General features: G+C 44.7%; 1 protein-coding gene across 1 annotated transcript; it reads right to left on the reverse strand.

Moving 5' to 3' along the window:
* Window positions 1-1,053: 1,053 nt before the first annotated feature.
* On the reverse strand, window positions 1,054-17,393 carry col1a1b (collagen, type I, alpha 1b). Its single transcript, XM_084567979.1, has 51 exons — window positions 17,167-17,393; window positions 15,688-15,879; window positions 15,163-15,182; window positions 14,914-14,949; window positions 14,237-14,329; window positions 13,677-13,742; window positions 13,544-13,588; window positions 13,335-13,388; window positions 12,956-13,009; window positions 12,756-12,809; window positions 12,565-12,618; window positions 12,423-12,476; window positions 12,285-12,329; window positions 12,122-12,175; window positions 11,969-12,013; window positions 11,812-11,865; window positions 10,913-11,011; window positions 10,775-10,819; window positions 10,590-10,688; window positions 10,424-10,477; window positions 10,204-10,311; window positions 9,995-10,048; window positions 9,697-9,795; window positions 9,525-9,578; window positions 9,318-9,416; window positions 9,054-9,107; window positions 8,903-8,956; window positions 8,722-8,775; window positions 8,566-8,619; window positions 8,339-8,383; window positions 8,137-8,235; window positions 6,984-7,091; window positions 6,590-6,697; window positions 6,421-6,474; window positions 6,221-6,274; window positions 5,993-6,100; window positions 5,834-5,887; window positions 5,666-5,719; window positions 5,400-5,561; window positions 5,185-5,292; window positions 4,850-4,957; window positions 4,640-4,693; window positions 4,442-4,549; window positions 4,267-4,320; window positions 4,058-4,165; window positions 3,865-3,918; window positions 3,494-3,601; window positions 3,108-3,390; window positions 2,835-3,025; window positions 2,498-2,740; window positions 1,054-2,347 (listed from the first exon to the last, which is right to left on the reverse strand). Exons 1-51 carry the CDS (start codon window positions 17,246-17,248, stop codon window positions 2,201-2,203), a joined length of 4,341 nt encoding a protein of 1,446 aa, XP_084424105.1. The 5' UTR covers window positions 17,249-17,393; the 3' UTR covers window positions 1,054-2,200.
* Between the last annotated feature and the right edge of the window lie 505 nt (window positions 17,394-17,898).

Consider the following 17,898-nt stretch of genomic DNA (forward strand, 5'->3'; position numbering starts at 1 on the left):
CGTGTCCATCATGTTTTCGGTCTTTTTGTTCTGAACACTGGAGCCGTTCCTCTTGCTGATGCAGCCTGACACAGACACACACGCACAAAAAAACACAAAAACGGTTTAGGGACAACTCAAAAAAACATGAAGATCAGCACAAGGTGTTAACCTGGCCTCCAAATTCACTAGATCCCAAACTGATCAAGTATCCACATGGAGGAATGGGCATTATTTTTCCCTCTGTCTGCATTTCCTTATCACAGAGGTTCCTAAATGTGTTCAAACCCCCAAGTTAAATTTGGGGAGTAAACAGATAATTACACAGATTAAAAAAAGAAGCAAAAACATGTTTCTAACATGTTTAAACTGCACGGTCTTTTGACAATCTAATTGTTTCCCCAAGTAAAATCAAATATTGGATCCCTTTGCCTGTGATTTTCAGTCCTCTAATGAACCAACCTGCTGAGACGTCACTTGATTTTAATCAGATCCAGAATAGTTAGGAGTCATCCCTTCAGTTTGTTTGTTTAGGATGACATCTTTTACAATGTGCACTGGTCCTTCCCTTTGTTTTAAAACAGCTGTAGTTGCACTAAATATCCAGAAGGGGTCGCTGATGTACCTTCATCTCAGTTGGTAGTGTTCTTCGCTCCTGTTAACAATCTGGACTGAGGATAAACTTTACTCTCATGCAAGTTCAAGGTGCATAGTTTTGAACGTGACACGGAAACTGCAACAGCTACGTGTCTGGTCAACAGTTTTGGGCGGTCAGTTGTATTTTACGATGTTTTTAGGTCTGATTTCTTGAGGTAAATTTGCATGCCGTGAGCAATAAAAGCCAGGCCGCCAAGGACCTTAGACGTTGGCCTTGTTTTCACTGCTGCTTAACAGAAACGTATTCAGTGCAACTGCTGTGGAACAGCTGATTTCTATTAGCATGCACGTAGACATTCAATCTTTTGCCTGGCTCTGTAGAAAATGTGAAAACGCACCGCCGGCCTGCTTTTCCTGAATCCTAAAACCGGTCAGTTTCACAACAGTTGCAAAACAGGACAGTGAAAACTCCGCCACTGAGTAGACCACTTCACATGCTTTATTTCAGCACCCAAAATAATTAAAAACATCTTGATTTATTATACATGTACAAAATAAGTACAGAATCTCTCTTTTAAACCATGAAAGTGGGTCTGCTTCAAATTCTTTTTTAAGAAACTCTTCAACAACAAAACAACATAGACAACAGGATGGGAGATGTGTGCTGTTATTTCTTTCTTTTCTTTTTTTTAAGTGAAGAGGAGTTTTCCACAGAGAGGGGGGGAGGTGGGGGTCAAACAGACAGAAGAATCAACACTGAACTGAAACCAGAGTCACTTGTTTTTATCTACAAAGACATGATTGCATGCATTAACATCTGCAGTGATCACCTTTTCAGAGGACCTCTGTTATCAAACCAACACTTAAGAAGAAAACAATTGCACTGCATAGACAACAAGAGTCAATTTAGTAGCACCAAAGGTTCTGCAGGCATTAGTGGCAATAATTACAGTATGACAGGACCTCATTGAGTTGGTAATAGCACCTTGGAATGTTTTTAATTTTCCCCCAAATAGACTTGTTGTTGTGTATAATATACCCTTTTCATTTGAGAAAAAAAAAAAAATGGGGGTGACTTCTTGTTATGAGGTAGCCATCTAGATATTGCAATGAAGGTGAGCTTCTTTGTCTTGCTCTTTTGCTGGTCTTTGCTCTTTCTGACCTGTGTTCAGGTGTGAATTTAGACCAAGAAGACACTTCACACTTTTTACAATTTATTTGACACCAGAAAAATGGTACATATCTCTTGTTGTTTTCAATGTCCTTCTGCAGTAGAAAATGGCAAAGGTCACCTGTGTTTCATTGCATGTGCAGATCTTTCTTTCTTTTCTTTTTTTTTTTTTTTCTCAATCTCCGGGGGAAATTTTACACAAGTATATATTATTTTCTTGTTGCCAGTGGAAACAAAAGATTCTTTTTAAAGTGTCCTTGCGGGTGGTTTCAGGGTTGAAGTAGCAGTCCCAGAGACTTCTCATGATTGAAAAAAAAACACCGTCTTCAGTAGAGTGGTTTTAAGCATGTGGACCAATGGCAGCCGAATGAGTTTTGAATGCATAGAAAAAAGGATTTAGAGATGACTGCTAGAAAAAAAAACAACAATGTCATGTCCATATTTCTTTCTTTTTTACAAGAAGCAAACGGGGCCAACTTCGACGCCAAATTCCTGATCAGGGGCACCAACATCCATAGGAGCAATGTCAATGATGGGCAGGCGGGATGTTTTTGTTGTCTTGTAGTCGATGACTGTCTTGCCCCATGAGCCAGTGTGTGACTGTGGGATGAAACCAAAAGCAGAAAAGGTCAGAAAAATGCTCAAGAGAATGTATTCACCCTTTAACGACACTGGGTTCAAAATCGTGGCTTTTTAAAGGGCGATTTATATCATTTTAGAAATATACGCAAGCTACAAGCGCAAGCTCACCGTGCAGCCATCCTCGCTGACGCTGTATGTGAAGCGGCTGTTGCCCTCGGCTCTGATCTCGACGTCGTTGGAGCCCTGGAGAAGCAGAGCCTTCTTCAGGTTGCCTGTGGCGGAGTCCATGTAGGCAATGCTGTTCTTGCAGTGGTATGTGACGTTCTGAGAGGCCTGGTTGGACATCAGGCGCATGAAGGTCATCTGGATGCTGACATCCTCGGTATCAGCTCCATCGGTGCCATACTGGAACTGCAGGGCGGGAAAGCATGCGTCGTGTCATTGTCTTAATAAGCACAGGATGAATATTTATATTTGAATACAGCTTTTTTTTTTTTCTTCTCACCTGGAATCCACCAGTCATGGACTCGCCGAACCAGACGTGCTTCTTCTCTCTGATGTTCTTGCTGCGGTACCAGTTCTTCATGGGGATGCTGGACTCGCTGGGGTAGACGCAAGTCTCACCAGTCTCCATGTTGCAGTGGACCTTGACGGCGTCCAGAGGAGATCCCTGGTTGGGATCAACCCAGTACATGCCTGTAATGCAGGGACATAAAACAGTTTAATGCTGAGCGCCGCATACTTTATCCAAAGGTTCTGTCAGCTGATCTGCACTCACCGCTCTTCCACTCAGGGTGGCACATCCTCAGGTCACGGCACATGCGGGCAGGGCTCTTCTGGGTACCATCGGGGCTGCGGATGTTCTCCACTCTCTGGGTCAGGGTCTTCAGGGTGGTGTCAACCTCCATGTCGCGATCGCGCACGGTGTTAGGGTCATCAGCACGGTAGTGTCCACCACGCAGGGGATCGGGGGCCTTCTCCTGGCTGGGCTGGCTGATGAAGTCGAAGCCGCTGCCGGGAGGTCCAGGAGGTCCGGCGGGTCCGGGAGGTCCAGGAGGACCCTGTTTAAAGACACCAGTGGTTTACAAACTGCAAGAACATTCACAAGTGTGTGAAGATGTGTGAGTAAAATAAAGAAACTAAAGAAAATAAAGTACAACTTACAGCAGGTCCCATCTCTCCATTGCGACCGCGAGGTCCAGGGGGTCCGATGGGTCCAGGCAGACCGTTCATGCCATCCTTACCAGGGGCGCCGTTAGATCCAGAAGGTCCCTGTGGAGCAAAACCAGATGATCACTTGAAAACAAAAACATCTCCTAACAGTTCAGATTGCTGTCGTACTAATGGTATGTGCATGTGGGAACTGGCAACTGCTACATGTACAGTCATGCTTCATGTTTTATATCAACTTTATGTCTGACTTTCTAGATTATCGCTCTAAGCAACAAGTCTGGACTAAAAACTAACTCTACAAATGCCAGATTTTTAGAGAATAACTTGTGTAATGTGTCAAATTGTAAAGCGTCTGTACTCACTCTAGGTCCAGCAGGTCCAGAGGCACCGGAGGGTCCTCTCTCTCCATGAGATCCCTACATGCGGATGAAGATGCTCACATTAAATATAAAATAATAATAAATAATAAAAGTTTGAACTGTTAATATGTTAGGAATTGTGTTGTGTACTCACAACACACAGTTTTTAATTGCTAAAGTGTTGGAAGTTACTCACAGCAGGTCCAGGCAGACCAGACATGCCACTGAATCCTCTGTGTCCCTTGTGTCCTCTATCTCCAGCCTCGCCAGCCTCTCCTCTGTCTCCCTTGGCACCGGCAGGGCCCTGGAAAAAGACAACGGGAGGTCAAGATGCCACCTCTTGTTCAGACAACAATCAGTCCTGTGAGACTTCGGCCAAATTAAAAAAAAAAGAAAAGAACCTACAGCAGGGCCGCGGACACCAGCAGGGCCAGAAGGACCGGCAGGACCAGCGGGGCCCTAAAGGGAAGAAAGAGTGTTAAGATTAGGTCACAGTAAAAGTCACAAGTAACCTGCACAGTTACCAGATTTGGTTAATTTCCATTTCAACAGGATCAAGACAGGTATAATGGGGGCTTACAGTCTCTCCACGGTCACCAGTCTTGCCAGAGGGGCCAACAGCTCCGGGGTGTCCAGGAGTGCCAGGAGCTCCAGGGGGTCCAGCCATACCAGATTCACCGCGGTCTCCCTACAGGATTACATCTCCAGTCAGAGGATCCTAGGCAGCCAAAGGCTAATTTTTGGCAGTGTTTGAAATGATTCAGTAGAAAAGGGTTACCTTGGGGCCAGGAGATCCATCGCGACCAGGTGCACCATCATGACCAGCGGATCCCTGTGGGAGAGCAGTGAAGGCGGCGAATTATATGTGTTTTCAGTGATCGCTGAAAATGTGCAACGTGTGGTTATACTTCTAGAGTGTGAGACCCTACTGCCCAAATCCTCTCTAATCAGATTCGGATTGAGCATACAGCAGAGTGACACCTCATACCTCGCGACCAGCCTCTCCAGTGGGACCAGACAGTCCAGGGGGTCCAGCAGGTCCAGGGGGTCCACGCTCACCAAAAAGTCCAGAGGGTCCCTGCTTTCCAGGCTCACCCTGAAGACAAACAAAGACAGGTCAGTTGTTTGGATGCTCAGGGAAGAGTTTTAGAAGTAACCTCCAGTCTTCTGAGTGAACATTAATTGACTGAATGCTGGAAGTTCAAATACCAAATGCATTGTTGTTTCCTGTACTCACACACAGGAGACAACAATGCATTTGTATTTTAACATATAGACCACACAGTATGCAGAATGGCCATGGTGTGCTCAGAGAATACTCACACCAGGTCCGGGCAGACCAGGGAAACCACGCTCTCCACGCTGTCCGGGGAGACCTACAATACCACGCTGTCCAGCAATACCTTGGGGTCCCGGGATACCTGGGGCACCCTGCACAAAAAATACACAGCGGTCAGTTTAACAGGCACACAACTTAAAATACAGCAAAGTTTCGGCTGTCGGAGACCATTGCAGTCCATGTACTGCAGAGAACTCACAGGAGCTCCGTCAGAGCCAGGAGATCCCTTGTCTCCGCCAGGTCCTGGGGCTCCAATGGCACCAGCCTCACCAGGGCGACCAGCAGGGCCAGTCTCACCACGACCTCCCCTTTGTCCATCTTTGCCAACAGGTCCGACGGGTCCAGGAGGTCCGGAAGCTCCCTGGAAACACCAAACAGAATCCATTAGGGTTCACTGCTTCGACTCAGACTTCTAAAATAACAACAGCAATCGGCACAGGATTGTGGGTCCATGATGAAACTCACAGAGGGGCCAGGGGGTCCAACTCTACCAGCAGGTCCGGGGAAGCCGGTAGCACCCTACAAACCCACAAAAACGTAAATAATTAATGTCAAATGAAAAGTAAAAAGAAAAACTATTGTTTACAATATCATCTAATGTTGTAAGACCTGAGATGTTTTATGGATACTTACAGGAGATCCAGCACCACCACGAGTACCTTTGGGTCCAGGAGGACCAGCAGGACCCTGTTGACAGAATGAAATGGAAGTATGTAAGTGACTGAAATCTGAGATCTTCTTCTTCACCCTACACTGCATTCAAGCTCATCTATATTCACATTTGCAACATACCTGAGGACCACTAGCTCCAACGGGTCCAGAAGGTCCAGGAGCACCACCGTCTCCCTTGGGTCCAGTGTCACCACTCTCTCCCTTAGCACCAGGCTGACCATCAGCACCCTGAGGTTGGAGGACAAGGGAAAGCACACATCAGAACATGCTTTCTCTTGAGCACATTTGTGCAGCATTTTTAGACAACTGTAAGCATCTAAATGTGTACAGAAATGTCAAAGGACCTACAGGAGGTCCAGCAAATCCAGCAGGTCCGGAAGGTCCAGTCTCTCCGCGCTCACCCTGTTGGAGTAAAAATGTGTAAGGTCATTCAGCAATAACACAGAACATACAGCACCAATATATTCACCTTAACCAGTGTAGATTACTTAGTTTTGTTGGACATTTAAACTGAGATCTTTCGGTTTCGTGTTTAGGGAAGAACTTACAGGGGCACCACGAGGTCCAGTGGGTCCAGCAACTCCAAGGGAACCGGGCTCACCCTAAAACCAGAGGTGAAGAAGAAGAATAGGAGGTCAGCAGACGTCACTCATTCATGACAGGTCATGAAAGTTGAAATTCGTGGGTAAAATCTGGTGTTTTTTTGTCTGAACTCACCTTCTCACCCTGAGCACCAGGAGGTCCAGGGACGCCAATAGCACCAGTCAGACCACGCACGCCGTCTTTGCCAGGGGCACCATCAACTCCCTTGCCACCAGCATCACCCTAAAAAGAGAGAAAGGTTACAAAACGTTAGGTGTGATGCTATCTAATAGAGCACATCCTTGCTTAAAGGATGTAATGATACTACTTTATACTGGGGGCGATCAATTAGGAAAACTGTTAACTGTTAATGATTACAGTGTCATTTAAGATATAATCCATTCTTTCCAGCAAGTTAGCGGTTAGCCACTCATGCTAACTCTTTTTTTAAGACAGCCTAACCCGAAATCCCCAAATTAACATACATGTCCCTTTTATGCAAACAGTAACTGGTTGGTGTGATACTTACCCTCTCTCCCTTGGCACCGGGGAGACCAGAAGCTCCACGCTCACCAGGCATTCCCTGCATACCGGGGGCTCCAACACCGCCAGGGGCACCACCGGCACCGGGCTCTCCCTGCGCGCATAAACACAGAAACACTCACATTATTATCCATTTGTTAAATGTAATCGATGCAATAGAACAATCCATTGGAGATACTCGTGGATGTCAAGTTGATGTACATACAGCGTGTATAGTAGGGAAATTATTGGGGAAATGTGCAAGTAAGGGTTGGTTATCGTGTTTTCTTTGTTATTAAAGATGTTTAGCATAAATTGTTCAGTAGCTTTTGTTTCGCAGCAGCTTCTTGTTTCTCACAATCAGGTGTCAGTGTTTAGAACAAACAACGGACACATGTGTAAAGCGTTTTCTGCAGTTAAATCTGAACTTTGCATTGAAAATAAATCACAGGAGGATAAAAACTATTTAACTGGGGGCATAAAAGCCTGCAACAAGCTGTGTACTGGGCAGAAAAAGCTGTAACTGTGTGGTTAGACAACTTATTGTGGGGAAATATGCTATTGCTAGTGCTAGTTTTGTTTTTTTATTAGGAACATATATGGGTTGTGCACACTTAAAGCACACGTGACTAGGGTCAGATAACCTTTGTTTTAACTTTTTTGTTTGGGAGATCCACAAGTAGAGGATTGTGTGTTATTTTTAAGGGTAGGTATACGTGTTTAAACCCAGTGAGAAGCTACGGCAGAAGAGCTGGTGACTCAAATGTTACTGAACGTGCTATTTAATAGTGTACATGATGGAAAACAACATTTAAGAAAGAAAATATATCTACTGGCATCTGACCATCTCATCTAAAGGTGGATATGAATAGGAGTAGAGCTTTGGTAACACTGTGCAGCATCCTCCGTAAGGCAGAGCGAAGCAGGAGAACTCATATAGTGGAAAATTTAAGTAACTAGCCACATGTTCAAATATTTGGATAGCCTGATTTACATTAGCCTCATTTTGCAAAAACATGTTGGGCTGTTCTTCTTTTTCTTTAAGGGAATTATACTGTTAGGTGTTGACATCAGGGAAATGTTAGGATTGCTTGTGTCATTTCTGGACTGGACAAGCTCAGAGTTTCTTCATCTTTTGTAATTTTTGATTTTTTACCCACCTTAGCTCCATCGTTACCAGCGGGGCCAGTAGCACCACGGGGTCCAGTTGAGCCTCCAGCGCCAGGAGCGCCGCGCTCACCGGGGAATCCTCTGTCTCCCTGAAGGAAAGGAGGGACGCATCAGTCGCAGCCTTTTTCACCGATGACCAAACAAACATTGCTCAGAATTAGAAGCTGATTCTGATACGAGGGAGTTACTTACTCTTGGTCCAGATGGGCCAGGAGGTCCTGACTCACCAGGAGAACCCTGAACAGAAGAGGGGGAGGGGAGAAGGTTATCATGAGGTTTGATTTAGAGCATTAATATAAACCAGCCTCCCGAAAGAAATGGAAACACAACGGAGTCGTCTAAATGGGGATTACAATTTATTCTGCACAGGAAGGCCTAGCATACAATTCAGTATATTCACAATTCCTCAAGTTTCGTACCTGCTCACCAGGCTTGCCAGTCTCACCAGTAGAACCTTGGGGTCCGGGAAGACCCTGCACAAGGACGAGATTTTATTGTTAACAAGTGGCATTGTGACCCTGAAATAAAGAACAGACTACAGCTGTTCTCAGCTGCTGGAATACTCTCAAACCCACCTGGAATCCGGGAGGACCAGCAGGTCCCTGCTCTCCCTTCTCTCCAGCAGGTCCCTGAACAGAAAGGAGAAAACTAAAAGCTTTAAAACAAATCTTGTAAACTGTGATTCATTTTATTTATCTTTCAAGTTGACCTACAATATACATTAGAAAAATCTGTTATGCTTGTGAAGATACGTACAGAAGCACCAGAAGGTCCAGGAGCACCGACATCACCATCTTTGCCAGGGGAACCCTGTACACAGAAACATTAGGCACACCTAATTAAATTTTCTTTTCATAAAACCCAGTTTACCATATTTGATTCGTATAGTTTCAAAAAATGTACTCACAACAGCGCCAGAAGGACCAGCAGGGCCTCTCTCGCCAGGCTTACCAGACTCACCCTGTTAAAAAGAAATACACACTTACATCTGCTGTATAGGGGATCTTGCAGCAGTATTATTATTTGGCTTTTAGTTTCATAAGCTACAAATCACTTTCTAAAACTATCATAGAGTTTATGTCTTCATTTCAGTTATTATTATGATAAAAAAAACACTCTTAAAACTGTCAAACTTAAAAAATGAAATGTGTGGAGAGGTTATGTAACTCACAGCAGCTCCCTTGGGTCCGGGGAATCCCATAACTCCAGGCTGTCCTCTAGCTCCAGCGGGGCCACTAGGTCCAGGGCGGCCATCTTGTCCAGGAGCACCCTAAAAATGACCGGAGGACACAAGAAAATATAAAAAATATGTCCAATCTGATTTGAGTCAAAAATTAAAATATTGCCACAAGAAAAGTATGTGAGGGTCAGTACTTACAGCAGGTCCAGCTTTACCATCAGGGCCAGGGCTACCAGGGCTACCAGTCACACCCTATGGAGAATAGGATACATGTGAGATTAACAGAAGGTTAAACAACAAAGACTTTAGGTTATAGAAATTGTATGTGGAGTTTAATCAACACGGAAAGGTTTCATCTGAAGAAGCTCACCTTGGATCCGGGTGCGCCAGAAACACCAGGGGTTCCAGACTCACCAGTAGCTCCCTGAGCTCCTGCAGGGCCGGGGGAACCACGCTCACCAGGGGCACCCTGTCATACAAGTGGAGAAGGGTCAGAAGGAATCTCCATCATTTGTGACAGTGGCAAAATGTGTGACTTAAAATTAGTCTAGTTAATCATATGTTTTGACTCTGCTAATTGGTCCCTGGGTAGGATTAAATATGTTAATGAGTCTATGAGCTAGAACTAAAGTTTGATATGTTTACTGGTGATCTAGTTGAGGACTCACCTTGCCACCAGCACCTCCATCAGCACCAGGGAAACCACGAGCACCAGGGGCACCCTAATGGAGGAAAACAGAGATGCCAGCCATGTCACTAACTGGGATGTAGTGAATCCCCTGGGAATTTAACATACTGTAAAATGTTCAGAATTAATTAAAAAAAAATGCAAAAAGAAGTATCTGAGTAAAATGTGATGTTGAGTAAAGTAACATACACGCTCTCCAGGGGGTCCACGGGGTCCAGCGCCGCCAGGCTCTCCACGGGGTCCTCTCTTTCCTTCCTCACCAGAGGGGCCAGAAAGTCCCTGAACTCCAGCGGGGCCCTGAAAAAAGAAAAGGAAATCAAATATGTTATTTCCTCATATCACGCAAAGTCCCAAATAAATGGCAACATGTGGTAGAAGCAGTTGAGGATGAATGCATTCTGAAACTCACAGGCTCTCCCTTGGCACCAGGCTCTCCCTTAGGACCAGAGGCACCGTGGTCACCCTGTTGGCAGAAACACACACATTTCATTTAGTTTGTCAGGTCATCCTGGCTTTCAGTAACTCTAAAGAACAGTGCAGATACCAAAAATTCACACAATCGATTGCCTACTTACGTTGTTACCCTTGGGACCAGGAGCACCAGCAGATCCCTGAGCTCCAGCAGGACCACGAGAACCGGGGAAACCAGGAGCACCAGCAATACCAGCAGCACCCTTTTGGATGGAGAATTGGGGTGTGAGAACACTTCATGTACAGGACTCCAGTTGAAGAAAACCTGATCAATGAGTATGATACTTACAGGAGCACCCTTAGAGCCAGGGGAACCATCACTTCCGGGGCTACCCTGTGGAAACAGGAGCAAAGTATAACGTTAAGAGTTCTGTATTTTAAATGCAGAAAAACAGCAAAAGGTCACCTAAGGATAAGATCTACTCACAGCAGGTCCGGCGGGTCCAGAAGGTCCGGGGTTACCAGGCTCACCACGGGCTCCCTGGGGTCCCTCAGATCCACGGCCTCCCGAAGGTCCAGTCTCTCCCTGTGGAAGGAAGCAACAATAATTTAACATCCGCAGCAGTAATAATTATGTGTGTGCCTGAGGGAAAACAAAAATAAATTAAAGTAAATCATGAACGCTCCATCTGGGCAAGTTAATCCCATAGTTGTGTATTACATACACATATAAATGACAGTGTAAAGAACTAAAACTAAAAGATGAAGAGTGTAAATAGAGACAAAACAGTCCACTGGAGACTAATCTTAAATTGGTTCATCATTCACCAAGGGAGTCATTTCATTTAGTTTGATTCCTCTGTCATCATAGCCTAGTTTCTGACTGCTTCCTCTGCCCTCCTCCTATCGTTTCTTAAAATACCCCAGGCACGTGTGACTTCAGAATAGTTTAAAGATACAGGGCATTAAAATAGATCCTTCACTAATGGCATCAGGGAAATCGAGGCAAGGTGCAAAAAGAGGTCTACTGATGCCATCTGCTGGCTTCACCTGGGGCATACAGAATTAGGCCAAATGTGTTGTTTGGAAATTTGCACCATGCTCCTTAATGGCCTGTTTGTGTAGTCCGACTGAGGTTAATCTGTACAAACTGCTAATATTACCACTGTTTCTATTAACAAGGAACATCTACGAGATTATGAGACAGTTACATGTAGTCAGGTGGGTTACAGAGGGAGTGAAATACTGTAGGGAGATGTTCCTCCTGGTTGTAAAGGCAACGCTGATTTAAAGTTAGACATGAGACAGTAAAGCGGAGCAGTTCTGCTGTGAATTAGAAAACCTGTCGAGATGTATGCTATAATACTATAATACTGGGTGGCTCACCTTAGCACCAGCACCACCGGGGAATCCAGGGGAACCAGCAGGTCCGGTAGGTCCCTAAAAACAGAGATCCAAGGTTTAACTAGCGCAGCGTTTTGTGGTGAAGTCTACGAACGGTTTTAAGTAGCTGGTATAACCTGATGTGAGAAGCAGTACTTACAGGAGGACCAGCAGCACCAGTGTTGCCATCATTACCACGAGCACCCTGCACAGGAGGAGGAGATCACGTCAGACGTGGGCAGAACAAAGTGACTATGCGTCATATCATGTGTTTCAGTAAGTGGATAATAATAGCGTGAGTAAAATGGCTTACAGAGGGGCCAGGAGGTCCAGGGCGGCCTCTCTCACCAGGAAGACCACGAGCACCCTATAAAAATAACAAATAATTTCAGCTTAAGAGTAGTAAGACTTTTTCATACCTTCTTTTTTTAAATAAACACATAATTTCATGAGATAAAAGAGGAGATGAAACGTACCATGGCACCGGGCAGACCGTTCTCACCAGAGGAACCAGGCTCTCCCTGTAAACAAATAGAGAAGGAAGTTGATCAAACTGGTGCAACTTCTAATGAGATTCCTGCTCCGTTGAGTGACAGTAGATCTTGAGTCCTCACCTTAGGTCCAGCAGGTCCAGAATCTCCCTTGGCTCCATCGAGACCGCTGAAACCCTGTGGACATAATCAGCATAAGCTCAGTCGCCGCTCATAACGACAGCACAGCGGGCGGAAATGACATTCAGTGCTCTTCCAAACTCACTCTGTGTCCCTTGATGCCGGGGAGTCCGGGGGTTCCGGGGAATCCACGAGCACCCTGCATGTGGTTAAAAAAAAAAAAACGGTTTTGAAAATGTGCAAATGCCTCATGCATCAGTTTCCATTTAAATGTAAATACAAGATTCATTATAGTTGACCATCTCATGACCTTTGCACTCAGTGGGAATCGCTCACCTGAGGGCCAGAAGGTCCACGCTCACCGGGGCGTCCAGGTTTGCCAGGCTCACCCTGTTGAATGCGCACAATTTTAGTCAGTGGGGCGATCGCGACAATCAATCGCTGACTGCAGTATGTTTCACTTAGGCAATAAATAAATGAAATAACTCATCAAAACAAGAGTAGACAGGAAATTAAAAAGTGAATAAATCACTTACATCATCTCCGTTCTTTCCAGGGGGGCCTGAAGGACCACGGGAACCCATGGGACCCTAAAAAACACCAAAAAAAATAACTGCATTAGAGCCAGATTAATATTAACTGTTTTTGCTTAATGTCTGAATATTTGTGGTGCTGCTGTGGGGGAAGAGGAGAGGACGAGTGGACAAAAAGTGTGCAAGTGTGTGTCAGTGGGTCAGTGATTACAACAGGAAGTGGAACACAGGAACTACCCCGTCTTAATTTGGATGTAAGCAGTGTCGGCAGTTTTTTTTTTTTTTTTTTTTCTGACATTCATAACTGTTTTACAAGCTAAGATGAGGGACATTTTAATGGCAGACAAAAGAAAAGATTTACGAGAACATCATGTATACTCACAGAAGCTCCAGGCTCACCAGGCTCTCCTGGGGGTCCAGTGAAACCCTGAGGACCCTGATAGACAACAAGAACAACCCCTCAATACAAATATCCTCTTTTATCTTTATAATAATGTGATGCACAATTAGAGGCCAAATGTGGAGAGGATAGTGAGCATGCTGTTTGACAGAACAGCTGAACTGTCATGTAATTGATAAGGGAACACTTACAGAGGAGCCAGGAGATCCAGGAGGACCACGGGGACCCATAGGACCCTGTTCCAAGGGAAGAAAAAATACATTTAAATTCTCTTCATCTTAATTCTCCAATAAAGGTATTTAGATAAATGACAAGCCTTCCTACCATTGGGCCAGGAACAGGTGGGCCGCTGGATTTGGAGACGTCATAGCTCATTTGAGGAGAGTAGTTCTGTGAGGGGTGAAGAGAAAGAATTAGACGCATTACACGCTACTATTACTGAATTAATGAGACATGAAAAGTGCTTTTTTTCCTCCTTCGCTGTTACTATATTGCAGTCATGTTCCAGTCACATCCTACAGTACTCTGTTTTAGGACAGCTTCTAACAACAAACGAATGTTTGAGCTTGAGTTATGCATATTAAAATGTGTCAAATAAAGTGACTAAACATTCAGCATTATCCTCAGGCCTACACCTGGGGAGGAGGGAGCTGTCTGCACTCCCAGTGCTACAATACACATAGGGGAAGTTTCACATTTGTTTTTCTCCCGCATAAAGTCACACCTTCTGATTTTCCTCTTCAAGTGTGTGTCAAGTGAAGAACTACAGACAGGACCTACGCTGGAATAACATGTCCTGGACTAAGGTTTATTGTTTTTAGCCTTAAATCGTGTATAAAACCTAATCTCTGACTTTCTGGATGCCACGACATGGTGATACTTACTCCGCCAAGGCCAGGGGGCCCAGGGGGGCCGGGTGGGCCGGGAAGGCCAGGCTGTCCGGGAATACCATCATTGCCAGGACGACCGGGAGGGCCCTGCAGGAACAGTCGCGTAGACACAGTCAGTCAGCCACAATTATTACTAAGCATTTCAATTCATCTTTTCATCAAGAGAAACTACACAGCACAACTATTACACAAAAGACCACATAACCTGAGTTAGAAATAATATTAGAAGTGAAATAAAGTGGAAAATATAACAATATTAACATATATTTCTTAATATTATTTAGTATGACTTTATATTTCTGTCACCTTTGAACTTCAGTGACCTTTTGACCTTGTGACCTAATGATCAAAGGTCAACCATAACGACTACGTCATGGTAGCTTCATCAGCATTTACATCAGGGCCTCACTCAGCAAACACACAGTGGAGCTGTGTCCATTTTTACATTTCTAGTTAGTAGCTGGTGAAGCTATCCTCCATGAAACGCCACCAAAATACACAGAACCAATCATGATTGCAAAGCTGCAAATGTAATGATCTGCACAACTTGTGCTATAATAATACTGAAACCAATATTATTCTTTTAACACAAAAACCAAGACAATACGGAAACATTTTTAAGAATATCTATGAAGACAAGCAGCCTTAAATAGTGTGAATGATGAACCTACGTCGTCTCCCTTGGGGCCAACGTCTCCCTTTGTTGGCTATGGACAGACAGAAACATGGAGTTAGGCTACACTGTGATATTTCATATATCTGTGTAATCAAAGCTGTGAGAAACAAACTAAACTGACACATGCTCGTGCATCCAAAGAGAAATTATTATTATTATTATTATTTATTATTATGAATGTTTGGATGCCAAACTTTAGTTTCACATAATTTTCTACATCAATCAAAATGAAAAGCATAGGTACCTCTTCTGGAGTAGGGGGTCCTACAGGAGCAAACAGAGAAAAACAACATGTCAACACCTCACATTGCACATGAGAGACACGTTCAGTCACATTCACAATAATTTAGCATTAAGCTGCAAATCAAAGCTCATTCGAGAGCTTTGAACAACTGCTAAACAAGTAGAAAAAGAGGAGATAAATAGATAGAAATGTTGTTTGGAAAGTGTTTAAGCCCTGTTGCACCCTGCAGTGTCACTGCATAGGTAAGCATGTAGGGAAATAACATATTAATTGCCAGACTTTGCCAAAGAGCAGGTGTAATCCATCGTTAAAGGAATGCATATGACAACAGTAGTGAAATCGACAAAATGTAATCCAAAACGATTCTTTTTGAACGGAAATCCTCAAGCAGGCCGGTAACCGTGTAGGCAGGCTGAGGGCCTCGGGTCCATTTGTGGCCAGAAAGCCATAGATGGTCAGAAGTTGGAGCGGGAGGAAACTAGGCTGGCGCCGCAAAGCTAATTAAATCTCAGAATCGGGGTGTACCATCATCGGGGCAGATGGGGCAGCACTCTCCGTCGGGGATGATGGGATCAGCGCAGTCGGTCGTGTCCTCGCAGATCACTTCGTCGCACATGACGGTTCCACTGTCGCAGACGCAAATCTGGCAGGGCTCTGGTTTCCATACATCCTTGTCGTTGTAAGACAGTCCTTCTAACGTGCAGCGGCCGAAAGTGACTGAGACAAAGAAAAGAATCGCAGTGATTATGGTGAAACTGAGAGTGTATTGTCAACCATGTGAGGGCTTCTGCATATAAATGTTGTACTATAAATGCATGAAATTAGGCTTGGCTTGGTAAAAACTTGCTAGCACTTTGCCCTCCTGCACAGATATGCTTTAAGGTGGATGCAAAACAGCATGATATTCATCTAATAAGGGAAGAAGTGCTACTTGGAGCTGACTTTAAAGTTACACAAAGTTTGCTGGAATCATTCTGCATCATGCTCTTGAATAATCTGGTGTTTGGTGACTCGATAATGAGCAGACAAAGATCTTGCAATGACACATATCTTGTAGGTGAATTGGGCTGCTGCACTAAGGTACCACAAGAGTATGGTTCAAGAGATTGTCCCCAGAATCTCCGAGTGGAACATTACACCAGGCCCAATCGCATTTCAGGCTGCTGGATGCGTGGTCGGGCCTCAGATGTGGGAGGACCGAGGTTTTGAGGATGGAAGCGCAGTTCCAGTTTTTCGCCACAGAGCGGCGCTGTTACCCTGCAAACCGCGGCCTTCCGCACCCTGGCCTGGTTGGCGATTAATTGAAGTCTAGACTATTTCACCGTCGACGTCAGACTTCAGCAATTTTTTCCGTTGTCATTTTTTTTTTTTTCACCTTGAAAAGGTCCAGTTTTATGCGAATTGAGGAAAAAAATCTCAGTATAGTGCAATACATTTCCAATTGATCATTGTAAAACTCTTAATTTTCATTTTTTTGGTTGTTTTTGATTACACACTTCAGTCTGCTCAGTTTTGTTGCGCTTTTGGGGACAAAAAAAAAACCCCTCAAGGCTTATCCTGGACATAATTTTGGCACACACTTGTGAGCTTCTTAAAAAAATAAAAAATAGATTAAGATCTGATCAGACTGAGTCGCCTATCTCAAATGAATTTTACGCCTGTGCTTCAACTCCCTTTGAACCCAATGTCCTGTCAATGCGCATGAGAGATAGCGCAGCTGCCCCTCTCAGGTTTGCACTCCAGCGGGACGCACACTGAGCATGTATCTGCACGTCAGTGAAAGAAAAAAAAAAAAGAGATCCAGTCTATAAATCCCTATTCGCATCGCAGATCTCCACTGTGTCACAACTTTCATCAGCTCTGCCCAACTGGAGTCGGGTATCCCGCAGAGGACAAATCAGTTCCAGAAAACTGCTCAGCATCCTTGCGGGCTTTCCATATCCTGAGGGTGCCACCGTCCCAAAAGAAGCCCCACTAAAATCAATGTTTGAAAGTGATACTTACTATCTTCCTCGCCTTGACCTCTCGCCAACAGCACTGCTGCGCTGAGCAAGAGCGCTAACCGAATATCCACAAAGCTGAACATGTCTAAATATTAGACATGTAGATTCTTTGCGGCAAGGGGAATCCTCTTTTTCTCCTCAGACACCACTCATACACGGCAGGGTCCGGTCTGTGTGTAACTCCAATCCAGACCCTAGCAGAAACTCCCTACTGCCTAAACAAATGACTTAGCTTGGCTTTTATATGCCAAAACTTTTGGGGAGGTCCCGTGCGCACCAGATAACTTGTACATGTTCAAGTCGCGGAGTCCCTCCTTCATCGGGGAGAGGGGGCCGTCTTAAAACATGTCAAACAAGTTCACGTTTCAGCTCAAACGTGGATGATGGGGTGAGTCGTCATTTGCGCACCGGCTCGCCACCGTTCAGTCGTGTTTTGACACTCTCCGTGGATTTTCTTAATTAGGACTTGGGTTGAGGTGTTTTGTCTTTTAGGCTTCCAGCCTGAGACACTGCGGCGCTCAGGTGATTTAAGCCCATGTGGATTTTATCAATAGAACCGATCAGTTGCCGGGGAGTGGTCTGAGTTCAGTTGTTCGCGATGTTGTTTTGTTTAAAAGGTTTTATTTCGCGACGGGATCAGTGGTTTCTCTGAAAAAATAGACGGAGGAAAGGGTTCGGAGTGATGCGTAAGTGTGCGTAATTTACGCACGGAGAGCAAACCAGATCAGAACTT

The sequence above is a fragment of the Chelon labrosus genome (genome assembly GCF_963514085.1).
Source record: "Chelon labrosus genome assembly, chromosome: 19".
Lineage (NCBI taxonomy): Eukaryota > Metazoa > Chordata > Actinopteri > Mugiliformes > Mugilidae > Chelon > Chelon labrosus.

Excerpts from the sequence above, each read along its gene's own strand:
- col1a1b (XM_084567979.1), bottom strand. The coding sequence starts at position 17,248 with ATGTTCAGCTTTGTGGATATTCGGTTAGCGCTCTTGCTCAGCGCAGCA. Across the intron at positions 6,698-6,983 it reads CCGGTGCCAAGGGAGAGAGG|GGTGATGCTGGTGGCAAGGG; the intron begins GTAAGTATCACA and ends CTCTCTTTTTAG. Across the intron at positions 2,741-2,834 it reads CCATGACTGGTGGATTCCAG|TTCCAGTATGGCACCGATGG; the intron begins GTGAGAAGAAAA and ends CCCGCCCTGCAG.